General features: G+C 48.2%; 1 protein-coding gene across 1 annotated transcript; it reads left to right on the forward strand.

Annotated features, from left to right (window-relative positions):
• The first annotated feature begins 59 nt into the window (after nucleotides 1–59).
• Arv1 (ARV1 homolog, fatty acid homeostasis modulator) lies at nucleotides 60–11,737 on the forward strand. The gene is made up of 6 exons (XM_021220726.2): nucleotides 60–218; nucleotides 3,075–3,194; nucleotides 5,780–5,933; nucleotides 8,424–8,648; nucleotides 9,390–9,534; nucleotides 11,327–11,737. The coding sequence occupies exons 1-5, from the start codon at nucleotides 60–62 to the stop codon at nucleotides 9,530–9,532; spliced, it is 801 nt and encodes a 266-aa protein (XP_021076385.1). The 3' UTR covers nucleotides 9,533–9,534; nucleotides 11,327–11,737.
• The last annotated feature ends 689 nt before the right edge of the window (nucleotides 11,738–12,426 follow it).

Raw genomic sequence — 12,426 nt, forward strand, 5'->3', positions numbered from 1 at the left:
TCCAAGGCCAGTCCAGGCGTCTTCCGCCAGCGGCCGGAAGTAGGATCCCTAGAGTGGCCATGGGGACCGGCGGGCGTAGGGGGACGCGGTCCGGGAAAGGCACGGAAGGCGCGGCGGCGGCTTCATCCTCTTGCCTGTATCGTTGTATCGAGTGCAACCGGGAGGCTCAGGAGCTGTACCGGGACTACAGCCACGGCGTGCTCAAGATAACCATCTGCGTGAGCGCACCGGGGGGCGGGGCGCGGCTAGGAAGGCGGATCCGATCCTGCTGTGGTCCCGGGCGAGGCCTGAGAGCTTGAGCACGTGGGGGAGGAGTGGTCCTTATGTTGGTGTGAAAGAGAAAGCAAGGATGTGCTTGACGACTGCCTAGGCCATGATGTTCTAAGACTTGTGGCACCCAGGAGTGCTGGCGCGTTTCTGTGACTCCAGCACTCCACTTGCATGCCAGGCAGGAGGAGGATCACGAGTTGGACGCCAGCCTCGGTTGCCTAGAGAGAGAGAGACTGTCTCAAACGAATAAACGAGTGATGGAGAGAGATGTGATTCACTAAGGAAATAGGAATTGTAGCAGGAAGCGTGTCGTTCTCTTGTTGAGCCTGAGGAGATGGAAGCAGTGTTTGAGGTCCGGTACTGTAGAGAGTTCTTAGAAGAAAACTGTCTTTTCGGTGTAGTTGTCAATTTAATAGTAAATAATACAACAATTTAACCGAAATGGAAAACATTTACCACGGCCGGGGACGTTGCTCGGTTTGTAGGATGTTTGCCTGACATGCCTTAGATTCCGTCTCCAGCACCACGCCTGTAATCTCTGCAGTTGGGAGGTGGAAGCGGGAGGTCCAGAAGAGCAAGAGAGGGAGAGAGAGAGAATGAGTGTTTCCTCTTTATACTCAAAGTGAATGCAGGGGGAAGCAGTGGAGAGAGTTCTGGTGGGAAAGCACCCACGGATCCATCAGGTCCACTAAAGTCAGCGTGCTCCCTATGTGTTGGGTACCGTGAAAAGAGGATGGATGGACAGAGGGTAGTTGAAGGAGGTTCTCGAGGTGAAAGACAGCCCATATAATCTACGAGGAACTGAACTACAGCTATTCGGTCAGTTTTCCAGTCTGTTTTTCTACTGCCTGAGACGGGTGCTTTTGCAATTCAGTCTCTGTTGACGCAAAACCACAATGTTTACCTCAAAAGTCCTAAGAGATAATTTATTCTGGAGTCAAATATGATTGATTTTAGCCTGGGAACACGGGTTACCCCAAATTCCATGTTCCAATGTGGAAGTATTTCTGAAGTCTTTGTTGTAAAACAAAAAAAGTTGTAAATCAAGGTGCTTTTCAAATATACTGAAGTTTAAAATAAATCAGAGAAATCTCAGTTATAAAAAAAAAAAAGAAGAAGAAGGAGGTTCTTCGGGTGGAGGTCACTGGCATCTCATTGTAACAGTCTTCAGATGGCAAGATGGCCTGCTGTCTTAGTCTTCTAAACTGTAAGGTCCCTGAGGTTAGAGGATTGTGGGTGGCTCCAGGTGATTTAGCTTCTTGGAGCCCATGAAGCTCTGGGGAAGGAGAGCTCTCGTCCTGTCGCCTCTACAGCACGAGCATCTGGCTAATAAATGGTCCAGAAGGAACAGGAGTTCTGTGTTTCCTGATGCTGGTCTTTCCCCTCCGGCTTCCAAATTTGTCTGCCTCCCTGTTCTGACATTTGGGATACTATCTGGAAGTGGGACTTAGATAGCTTTTGAAAAGACAGAGAGAGTGACTTGCCATTCTTAACAGTTTCTCTGGGCACTAATGTTGCACCTCTGGGCTTGCGCCTCATGCATGGGGGGAGAGATATAAGCTCCACATCCGTGCAAAGAAAAGAGATCTGGGAAGAGGCCTCTGTCCTGAGCTCTATCTGAGAGTGGTTGCTCTTAACTCACAGGTAATTGAAAAAGCGTTAGCCTTTATGACTCCATTTTGACAGATTGACATTTGAGGGAGTAGCACTACTGCCAGTTGACCTGGTAACTGGAGAGGCATGATATTTCTTACAGTGGTGTCTTCCCGGGGACAGGAGTCCGCTTTGTTCTGTTATACAGGGTTACAATTCTCCGATGCACTTGACTTTTTCTAGGTTTGGTGTAACTAAAAGGTGATCCTGGTCTGCCTCCGGATACTGTTCCTGTTATCCTGTCAGTCTTTCAGAGTGTTCACTTGGAATGGAAGCCACTCTCTTTTTCAGTGAATGGTAGCATTGGTGCACCTTTGAAACTAATACTGTTTCCATGTCCATAGGTTGTCTAACAACCTGTGATTTGATGTGATTTAACAACCCAGTTCTAATTCTTCTTCTCACAGTATAGGTGTTTGAGAGGAAGTGATTTGGAAGCTGAGGGAGTCTTGATTTGGGTGACATGGACCCAGGCTGCACAACCCAAGCCTGTGCACACAGTGTAGCGCTCTCTGCTGTGTCTGTGGTAGCAGAAAAAGAACATTTTCTTTCCAAGTTCTTGATCTCATTGGAGAAAAGCCCAGGCTTAGGATTGCTAACACTGTACCCTGATCGTTGTCCACCTGTAGTTCTCAGAAGCTAGGATAGGAACTTGGTTGAACACTTATCTCCAGATCCAGAGCCACAGTCTACACCACAGCCTGTCAGCCAAAGTGTGTTAGAGAGATTGACTTTGAAGAAATCGTAAAAACTGAAAGTGGAATTGAAAGTAATGCCTTCTGAAACACTTTTGTGCCTGGAATGGGTCTTTAAGTCAAATTCCTGTCTGACTTCTGTCTGTCTTGTTGTGTGATTTGAGGCAGGGTCTCCTTCTTCAGCCCTGCTGACTCGGCATCTTCCTACCTCTGGTCTTCCATGCCGGTGTTACAGTTACCTGTTACCACAGCTGGCTCTCTTTGTAGGTTCTTGAGTATAAATGTAAAATACTAGTATTTCTAGCTAGAAGCTTATATTTAGTCATCATGAAACCACTTCTTGCATTGGTTAACGTTTTTGATCTGAGGATTTTGAATAGATGCCTAGATACCTTGTTGGGAAAATCCTTTAAAATGTCAGAATATGTTCTAATATTATTTTATATTTTTTCCCAGAAATCCTGCCAGAAACCAGTAGACAAATATATCGAATACGACCCTGTTATTATCTTGATTAATGCCATTTTATGTAAAACTCAGGCCTACAGGCATATTCTTTTCAACACTAAAATAAATGTAAGTTATGGTATTATAAATCTTTAAAACTATGTGTGAGTGTGTTGAAGGAGGAAGGGCTTGTGTACCCTGTTGCAGGTGCCCGTGGCAGCTGGAGCTAGAGTCACAGGCAGCTGTGCGCCTCCTCTCATGGGTTCTGGGAACATAGCTCCTATCTTCTGTAAAGAGCAATATGTCCTCATAACTGCCACGCCTTCTTTCCAACCTTGGCTTTAAATTTCTTTAATGTTACCTGATGCTTTTACATTTAAAGGAAATAACGGTTTCAAATAGAGTTAGAGAATATGTAACAATTGTAACTGGGAATTTTTTTTCCACTCTCATGTCTGCAAGTTTTCTAGAAGAAATGGATACGAATGTAAAAGAGTGTGCAGTGCTTAGAGACAGCTCCAGGGTGCGGTCACAGAGAGAGACCTGCGGCATAGTCTGGTTGCCTCTAGCGGATCACCTCTTAAACTGGTGACTTTGAGCAGAAGAAAGCGAACCGCAGCTAGTTAGCTAGGTGTGGAGTGGCTTACCTCACTGCTCTGACCTAATACCTGAGAAGCAGCAGCTTTGGGGTAGCTCACAGTTTGAGTCCACTACGATGAGAGAGGCATGCTCTTGAGAGGGCGAGGCTGCTTAAGGGAGACGTGCCAGGGCTTCACTCGCTTTGTGTCCCCTCCTTTCCCAGCCAGGGACCCCCACCAAAGGAACAGTGCTGCCCACATCCAGCCTTCCCTCCTAGGCCAGTCCTGTTTGCAAACACCCCTAAGACATGTGGATGTGTATTTTATTGGTGCAATAGGTAGTTTTATTGTTTTGTTTTTCCAACAGCTAGTATTTTATTCAGATAAGCAGTCTCATTACAAGTAGTCCAAGAACAGTCAAATAAGAACTCAAATAAAATCAGATGTTAAAGATTGATATTAAGACATCATAGCCAATGAATGGTGCCGTGTTTGCCTATGATCTCTCTGACATGAAACTGCGTTCACACCTCAGTGGCCACCAAACCATTCAGCATAGCTTCCCTAACTAAGCTTTTTGAAGCTACCAGCTTTAATACTTTGAATTATTTTTTCACACCCTGAATAGCTGTAGAGAGTTGGGAGAACCAACTCAACATGTGGCCAGTCAAAGAATCAAGTAAATAATGGCATCAGTCACCAGTGTCGAGGCCCTCCATGACGCCTAAGGTGGAAGGCCTGTCTCTCCAGAACACTTGGGCAGAATGTCTGTCACCCTAGGTGTTAATTAGACAATCAGAATCCAACACAGAATAGGAAACAATTGTACCCAGATCTAGGAAGCAAACCTTAAAAGAAGACTGCACTCCGCTGTTAAGAGAATGCAGTAAATGAATAACAAGTCAGAAAGGTTGACATTTAAGGTTGTCTTTTTCAAATTTGCACTTTTCATCTTGAACCTTACATGCCTTAATAGTTTGGGTTGAATTGACAGGAGAATGCAAGACATCAGTTAAATTTGAAACTCAGACCAGCAGTGACATTTTTCTAGCATTCGGTCTGTGCTAATTACTGCATGGGATGTACTTAAAACAAGTTATTTGTTGTGAATCTAAAACTCAAATTTTAACTGGGTCTATGCTTTCATTTGCTTAGTGTGGCCCTCCTAAATTTGTCAGAACTAGACAGTGCGGTGGTCTGCCCCCCCAAGTAATCAAGGCCTTCTAAGTGACCAGAGTGTTGATTTTCAAGCTTGCTTACACACTGACAATGTCCTGGGTGGGGTGAGGGAGGCCTCCCCAGATCTCAGTTAGTATCTCTGTGAGGGACATTGAGGAGCATCCTTCCCAGATGTTTCCAGAGTGCAACCAGGAGACCTGTGTGCCCGCCAGCTGAGGAGCCTCAGAACCTGAGACTGGGTCAGGTCAGGTCGGGTTCACAAACATCCCAAACATGCATCCCCACTGTTGGTGCCTGAGAAAGCTCAGGTTGCAGGACAGGTGGTTCAGCTGGGGAAACTAGTAAATAAAACATTTAAGATCTTAGGAGCTTCTGGTTACTTTTACTGTTGATAGGTTGTTTTTTTTTCTTTTCAGCCCTGAGGCTGCTTCTTTTTAAATTTCTGTTCAGACTAATAGCTTATGTGGTGTGCTAAAATCTTTAAATTAGCTGGGTGTGGTAGTACACACCTTTAACTCCAACACTTTAAGAGGGAGGCCAACCTGGTCTACAAAATGAGTTAGTTCTGAGACAGTCAGGGACACAGAGAAAACCAAACGCACACAGTGAAACAGTCTATTCCGAAACAGTTCTGACTATTTCCACCTGTGTAAGTCACATAAACGTGACTGTCTGGCTCTGGGGGAGGGGGGTGGTACACGCTAGGGTCTAGTCACTGCCAGTTAAGAACTTGTAACATGGATGAAGAATGTAATTAGCCAGTTAGTAACATTGGAAATCCACATGGTTCACTCTCAGCACAACTCCTGAGTTGTGTGTACACATTTAAAGTACTTGGAAGGCTGAGGCAGGAGGCCTGTCTGGAGTTCCAGCCTGCTTAGCTGCGGTGTGCCTCTTGGCATGCCTTCAGCTCACGGCTTCTTTACCTGACCCAGTGACACTGTCTTTGACTGTCAGATCCATGGGAAACTCTGCATGTTCTGTTTGCTTTGTGAAGCATACCTGCGGTGGTGGCAGCTGCAGGACTCAAGCCAGAGTCCAGCCCCCGATGACGTGATCCGGTATGCCAAGGAGTGGGACTTCTACAGGATGTTTGTGATCGCTTCTTTCGGTAAGCAGATGCTGAGCAGTCCGCATTTAGCTAGCCATCGGGTCGTCGCTGTTCTGATCAAAGCTAAGACCTGGTGAGACAACCAGCAGTACAGGAACAGAGGCCATATCTCAGCTCTGCCACTAACCTGCCGTGTGAGTTTGTCTGAATCGCCTGATAGGTTATTTCCCTGCCTGTGAAATGAGCCAATTCGAGCCAGATTAGATTATATTAAAGGTAGGTTTATTGGGAAGTTGCTCTCTGGTGAGTTCACCAGCTCCAAAGGATTGAGGCCAGGGGAGCCGCCATGGATTGGGGGTCTGGTGGTGGAGGGAGACCGGGAAGAGGAAAAGAGAAAGGGTGCTAGGCTACAGAGAAGAGGAAAAGAGAGCAAACCAAATGTTCAGATTATATAGGGAGCTGTAAAGTACAAGGTTGGGGCAGGGTATGCCAGGTAGGAACTGAGGGATGCTGGGAGGAACTGGAGGCCAGGTCTACTTTGGTAAGTAAGATACACACCTCAGTCCCTTGTCCTGAGCATGAAACTAAACATTACCTTCTTGCTTTGTCTTGTGTCCCACTAAAGCCCCCTTGAATCCATCAGTACAGTTGTTGATAGCCTCGGTCATTCCATCTTCAGGATAGCTCTGCCCCTGCTCCCCACTGCCTCCATGCCTGCCTGGGACTTTAGACAAGCTAGAGTAATGTGGCCCTGGCACTGTTCCCCCAAGGTCTCTTCTCCACACAAAATGTCCCCTTTCTGGTCAGCCCAGTGCCCATATGGATCTTTCTGTACAGTGACGGGGGTCTGTGAAGTGGAACGAGCCCCTTCCTCCCCATGGGTCTCAGTGCACCTCCTGCCCCCGCTCGAGCCTTCTCTGACCCGGCTGCTCTGGGCATGGCAAGCCTCCAGCGGATGGCCTGAGAGCTGGCTTTCCCTTTACTCTGGGGCGTGTCCACGGTGGCTCCATGCCTGACTTCATGTCGCTGGGGTCTTGGCTTCAACCTCATCTTTGTGACCCCTGATGCCACCTCTACCTTCTCCCCAACAGCCCTACTTTCTGACTCGCTCTGCTGTGCCCCCCAGGGTGCACACCATCTCTCCTAATACAGTGCTGTGGTTGTTACTGACTTCTTGCTGACCTGCCTTCACCCTCTTATGTGAAACTCCTGAGGGTTGGGCCCACCATAGCTGCTCAGTAGGCATTTATTTGGGTGGCTGAATGAAGGGTTGCATACAGGTGGACATACCCTCCAACCTGAGCCTGTCCTGTTAGAGTGGGACTAGCATTCACTGTGCAGCAGTGCTGACTTACCTAAAGATTCCTCAGTGTTCATGGGATAGGCCCTGGAGTTGCACAATGAAAAAAACCCTGGGGGCTAGAGAGATGGTTCAGTGGTTAAGAGCATTGACTGCTCTTCCAAAGATCCTGAGTTCAAATCCCAGCAACCAGATGTTGGCTCACAACCATCTGTAATGAGATCTGATGCCCTCTTCTGGTGTGTCTAAAGAAAGCTACAGTGTACTTATATATAATAAATAAATAAATCTTTTAAAAAAGAAAAAAACCCTGATGTTCTCTCCCTCTGAGAGTCTAGAATGGCGGGGGTGCGACTTGTTCTCTTGGGCTTATGACTTTAATAACCGTGATGCACATCAGTCTGAAATGCACAGGATTTATCACCATATACATCTTACAGATACTAATACTAAGGGGGACTGCAGAAGCAGCTCGGTGGTCAGCACCATGTACTACTCTGCCAGTGTACCCAAGTTTGGTTCCAGCACCCACACTGGGTGTCTCACGGCTACCCGTGACTCTGCTTCTAGGGATCAGATGCCCTCCTCTGGCCTCCACAGACACCGGCTCTCATATACATATACCCACACACAGACAGGCACAGATAACTAAAATTAAAATAAACATTAAAAAAATACTCAGCTGGCTGGCGCAAGCCTTTGATTCCAGCACTTGGGACGCAGAGGCAAGCAGATCTCTTGAGTTCCAAGACAGCCAGGGTTATACAGAGAAACCCTGTCTCAAAAAAAACTTAAAAAAACAAACAAACAAAACCCCCTCAAGCATATCACTGAACCCAAGAGCCAAAACATAATTTCAAGCTTTAAAGCAGATCATTCTCAGGATTGGTGGCTCGTATCTATAATCTCAGATATGATCCCAGAACTTTGCGGTACAGTAAAGTCAGAAGTTTGAGAGCAACCTGGGCATTGTAGCAAGGCACCAGCCCTCACCCCTGCCCAAAAAGGAAAAAAAACCAAAAAACAAAAAACAAACAAACCTCTAAAACCTATTGAAAACTATGTTTTAAAGCCATGCCAGTGGGGTTTGACCTGAAGTCCATGGGTGTGCGTGTACTTGGGTGTGAGAGAGAAAGGTGAGCTGTTGATGAGTTTCTTAGGTATCAGCCGCGTTCTGTGCTGGAGCTAGGAGTTTTAGGTTTCTGGGTTTAGACCGGGTGAGACGGCTGTGTTTCTCCTTTGCTCCATAGAACAAGCTGCCTTTCTTACTGGCATGTTTGCTTTCCTGTGGGTACAGCAGCCCATGACAGCAAAACGAGCACCCGACTTGGTTCTGCTGCTGAAAGCGCTGTTGCTGTCCAGCTACGGGAAGCTCCTGCTAATCCCAGCAGTCATCTGGGAACATGACTACACCCCTCTGTGTCTCAGGCTCATTAAAGTGTTTGTCCTGACCTCAAATTTCCAGGCAGTCAGAGGTGAGTGTGTGCTTTCTCATTTGACATGTCAGCCTCCAGCCTTCTGGAAGGCTGAAGTTCTGGCCCCAGGGCATCAGACTTGGTGACCGTGACCCCTCCACAGACCCATGCTGGTCCTGCATATGTCAGTGGCACCCTACATACAGCAGATAGTTCGGTCATATGGTGCTGTGAGTCTTCAGAGCTCATGCATCCACAGCATCTCTCCTGTAGGAGAGGCAGCACCTTTTGTTACCAGTGCTTTATGAGTGGCTGTGAGGAACAAATGGCTTGTCCAGAATTACAGGACTGAACAGTTGTCTGGCCAAGTGAAAATACCAGGTGCCTGCCTCCCAAAGTAAAACAGTATCTGCCTGCCAGATAAGTCTTAGGTTTTAGGCACTATGAAAAGCACTGCTGTGAATGAAGCTGCTGCCTGACCGTCTCCTTAAACCTTCAAGTTGGATGGCTGGATGGTGGTAGTGTTCTGAGACAGTCTCCCTGTATAGCCAAGGCTGCCCTTAAACTCATGGCAGTACTCCTGTATGAAGCTTCCAAGAGCTGGGGTTACAGGCAGGTGCCACCACAGCCCGCTTTATTTTCTCTTTATTTCATGGGCTTCTGCCTCTTTGCTTGAGAAGAGCTCATTGCTTTGCTTAGGACAGTGTAGATTGAAGCAGGGTAGGTTTCCTCTGGTTGGTTCTCACCACCATGCAGCTCACAGGCCTGCCATGTCACGAGAGTTGCTGCTTTGCTTTCTAGTGACCCTGAACACGAACCGGAGGCTCTCCCTGTTGATCGTGCTGAGTGGCTTACTACTGGAGAGCATCGTGGTCTTCTTCTTCCAGAGGATGGAGTGGGATGTGGGCAGTGACTGTGCGCTCTACAAGTCTCAGGACTTCTGAAGGTACTGGAATCGTGTCATCTGCCCATCCCACATAAGGCACCAACAACAGACAAGGGAATGATCCCATCCACGATCAGTTCCGTGGCTGGGAGCACTGTCACAACATGGCACCTGCCTGGGCAGCTGCCCCACCAAGGAAAGTCTCCTCAGCATCTGTTAACTGCCTGTCCTGTCGATAGGCCTTGCGACTTCTCCCCCCATACTGAATGTTAGCAGACCTGTCTCCACAGGGGTAATCACAGCTGCCGAGAGTTGAGGGTGGTGGCCTCCTCATTCTGGGCGTCAGCGTTCCAGGAGCATCCCGTCACTCTGTAACTGAGTGGGCGCTGTCCGTGCCTCTCCCCTCGCAGCCCTCTCCTTCAGGCTGCTGTCTCCAGGAGGACGGGGTGCTGGGCTCCCTGTTCCCTCACTTGCGTCCATTGTTGCTCCCCACCGGTCCTCACTGTCTGATCCTGTGTGGCCCTTGCTGGCCACAGAACCTGATCTGACTGTGTCCATCCATCCACGGCTGCCGCTTGCTCTCATTCACCCTGTCTCTTCCCCTCCACATTCTGCTTCTCTCCCTCTGAAGGAAGGCTGGTTCTCTACCAGGCCTTTGTAATACGCTTCCTGCCTCCCAACTGCTGTGTCTACACAAGGTTCAAAATTCTTTACTAGGAGCTCTCTGTTGGTCGTGTCATCTCAGCAGGACTCAGTGGCCTCTGAGAACACTTCTTCATCTGTCATTCAAGGTGTTTCTTTCTTCTCTGCTGTGTGTAGCTCCCTCTTGTCCCTTCCTGTCTCTGACCTGTGGGCTCCTTCCTCCACCTGAGCAAGCAGGATCCTAGGATGAAGAAATGCAGGAGGACCTACAGCAGGAAAGGGAGCCATACTCAGGCTCATGTCTTCTTCAGTATGTCACCTTGGGTGTGGAGCACTCCACTCCTCACATGCCCTGTGGTATAGCCCTGTTTCCTGCTGTGCTGTGAGCCAGCCCAGCTTCCTTCCTCCTGGGCCTTTGGAGGTGTGGCTGCTGGACCTGGCCTCCCTCCTCGAGGTACATGTGTAAACTGCTGCTTCACTCCCTGGCCTCCCTCCTCCAGGTACATGTGTAAGCTGCTGCTTCGCTCCCTGACTCCCCTTTGTGGACCTCCCTTTCCATGCCCTGGGTCCACAGTGTTAAAATTCACAGAGCTGCTGCAGCCATGAGCCTTGTGGTCTGTTTCTGTCAAAACGTTCCCGTTGGTGCTAGAATTCTAGCCCCACCCCCTTCCTTCCTTCCTTCATGTGAAGGGGTGGGTGGTCCTGTTCCTCCCAGATCCCTCTCCTGGCCAGTGCTGGGTCCTGTCCCTTGCCTGACACTTGGCATATGCAAGAGTATTGCCCTCTGTCTGATATGCCCACACTCCAGCTGCTACTGGTTCCCTCCTATAGAAAGCTGCCACATTCACTCCTGAGAAGGGCATCTCTCCACACTCCACCCTGGCACTTCTACCCAGTTGGCACCTCATAGCAGCTGCCTTCCAAATTCCTACCACAGGTCCCCAGAGCTGTGTTCCCTCTGTGCTTCTGTGTATCTGGCTGTCTGCTGTAATTCACAGGAAAATCAGCTCATGAGTCTGTAGAACCCACTGCAGAGCCAGTGCCCTGCCGTGTTACCTTGTACTTTGTCTTCTTAAAATTACACTGAGGAGAGACCCTGCCTCCTGCCCGCTCCCCTGTGCCCTCCATGGCTCCCTGCCAGCCTTGGAAGCAGGACTTCTGTGGTGATCAGAACAAGCCCTACAAAGTAGTCTTGTTCTGTTGTCTACAGCTTTATTCTTCTCTCTGGTGGGACCAGCTACCTCAAAAGAGAAGGCACAAAAGAACGCAGGATCTCTGCTTTCTGTGAGAGAAGCCAAGACTGGGGATTTCTGAACGTACCCAGACACCCTCTGGAAGATCTGAACCACCTATACCAAGGCTGAGCGCACCCAGGCAGGCACCATGGTTCCTGTGTAGGAATAATAGCTGAGCTCCGTCCTTTCTCCTCTTTAGGTCTAAATATTACACTGGTGGCTTTAAACCTGTATTTTGTGTTTTTCTGACTGAAGCACTTTGAAGTTATCTTTCAGAATAAATCAAGCTTTTTATACATTTCCAGTTCAGTAACTAAGATTGTCTTTTGAATTACCTCAGCCAGAAATAACCAAGATAATCATTGTACTTATCTCTGTAATGGTATGATAAAACCCCACAACTAGGGTACTTTAAAAAAGAAAGTGTTTAATTCAGCTTATGGTTTCAGAGGGTTAGAGCCCTTAGTGGCCAAGAGAAGAAACAGCTGAGAGTTCACATCTTGATCCACAAGCAGGAGGCACAGTGAGCACTGGGAACCACAGGAGTGTTTGAACCTCAAAGCCCACCCCAGTGACACACCTCCCCCAACAAGGTCACTCCTAATCCTTCCCAAACAATTCCACCAGCTGGGAACCAGCAGTTCAAATAGATGGGCCTAATACATGGTGGCTCGCTCCTTTTAAGCACTCCGAGTTCAAGGCCAGCCTAGTCTACAAAGCTAGGACAGCCAGGGCTACACAGAGAAACCCTGTCTTACAAAACTTATATACATGTATTTCTATGGGGGCCACTCATTCCAGCCATGAAAAATCATAAAATCCCTGAATCCACAGCCTAGAGATGAATTATAGCCCAGTTGAGCTGCTAGAGATGGATACAGCAGTAGCGTCTGCCTAATGCTAACCCCTGTGCCCGTTTTAGACTCGGTTTCACTGTATCATCCATACCAGGCTTCCAAGGAGCTGAGAGTGGTACTCAGACTACACAAGAAATCAGCCAGCTGTGCTGGTACACACTATAATCCCGGCTTCTCCGGGCAGAAGCCATCTGGGCAGCACAGTGAGGTGATTGTGC

Source organism: Mus pahari, chromosome 20 (genome assembly GCF_900095145.1).
Source record: "Mus pahari chromosome 20, PAHARI_EIJ_v1.1, whole genome shotgun sequence".
NCBI classification, from domain to species: domain Eukaryota; kingdom Metazoa; phylum Chordata; class Mammalia; order Rodentia; family Muridae; genus Mus; species Mus pahari.

Coding starts and splice junctions, on each gene's coding strand:
- Arv1 (XM_021220726.2), top strand. CDS start 60: ATGGGGACCGGCGGGCGTAGGGGGACGCGGTCCGGGAAAGGCACGGAA. Junction 219..3,074: donor TGCTCAAGATAACCATCTGC/GTGAGCGCACCG, acceptor ATTTTTTCCCAG/AAATCCTGCCAGAAACCAGT. Junction 5,934..8,423: donor GTTTGTGATCGCTTCTTTCG/GTAAGCAGATGC, acceptor TTTGCTCCATAG/AACAAGCTGCCTTTCTTACT.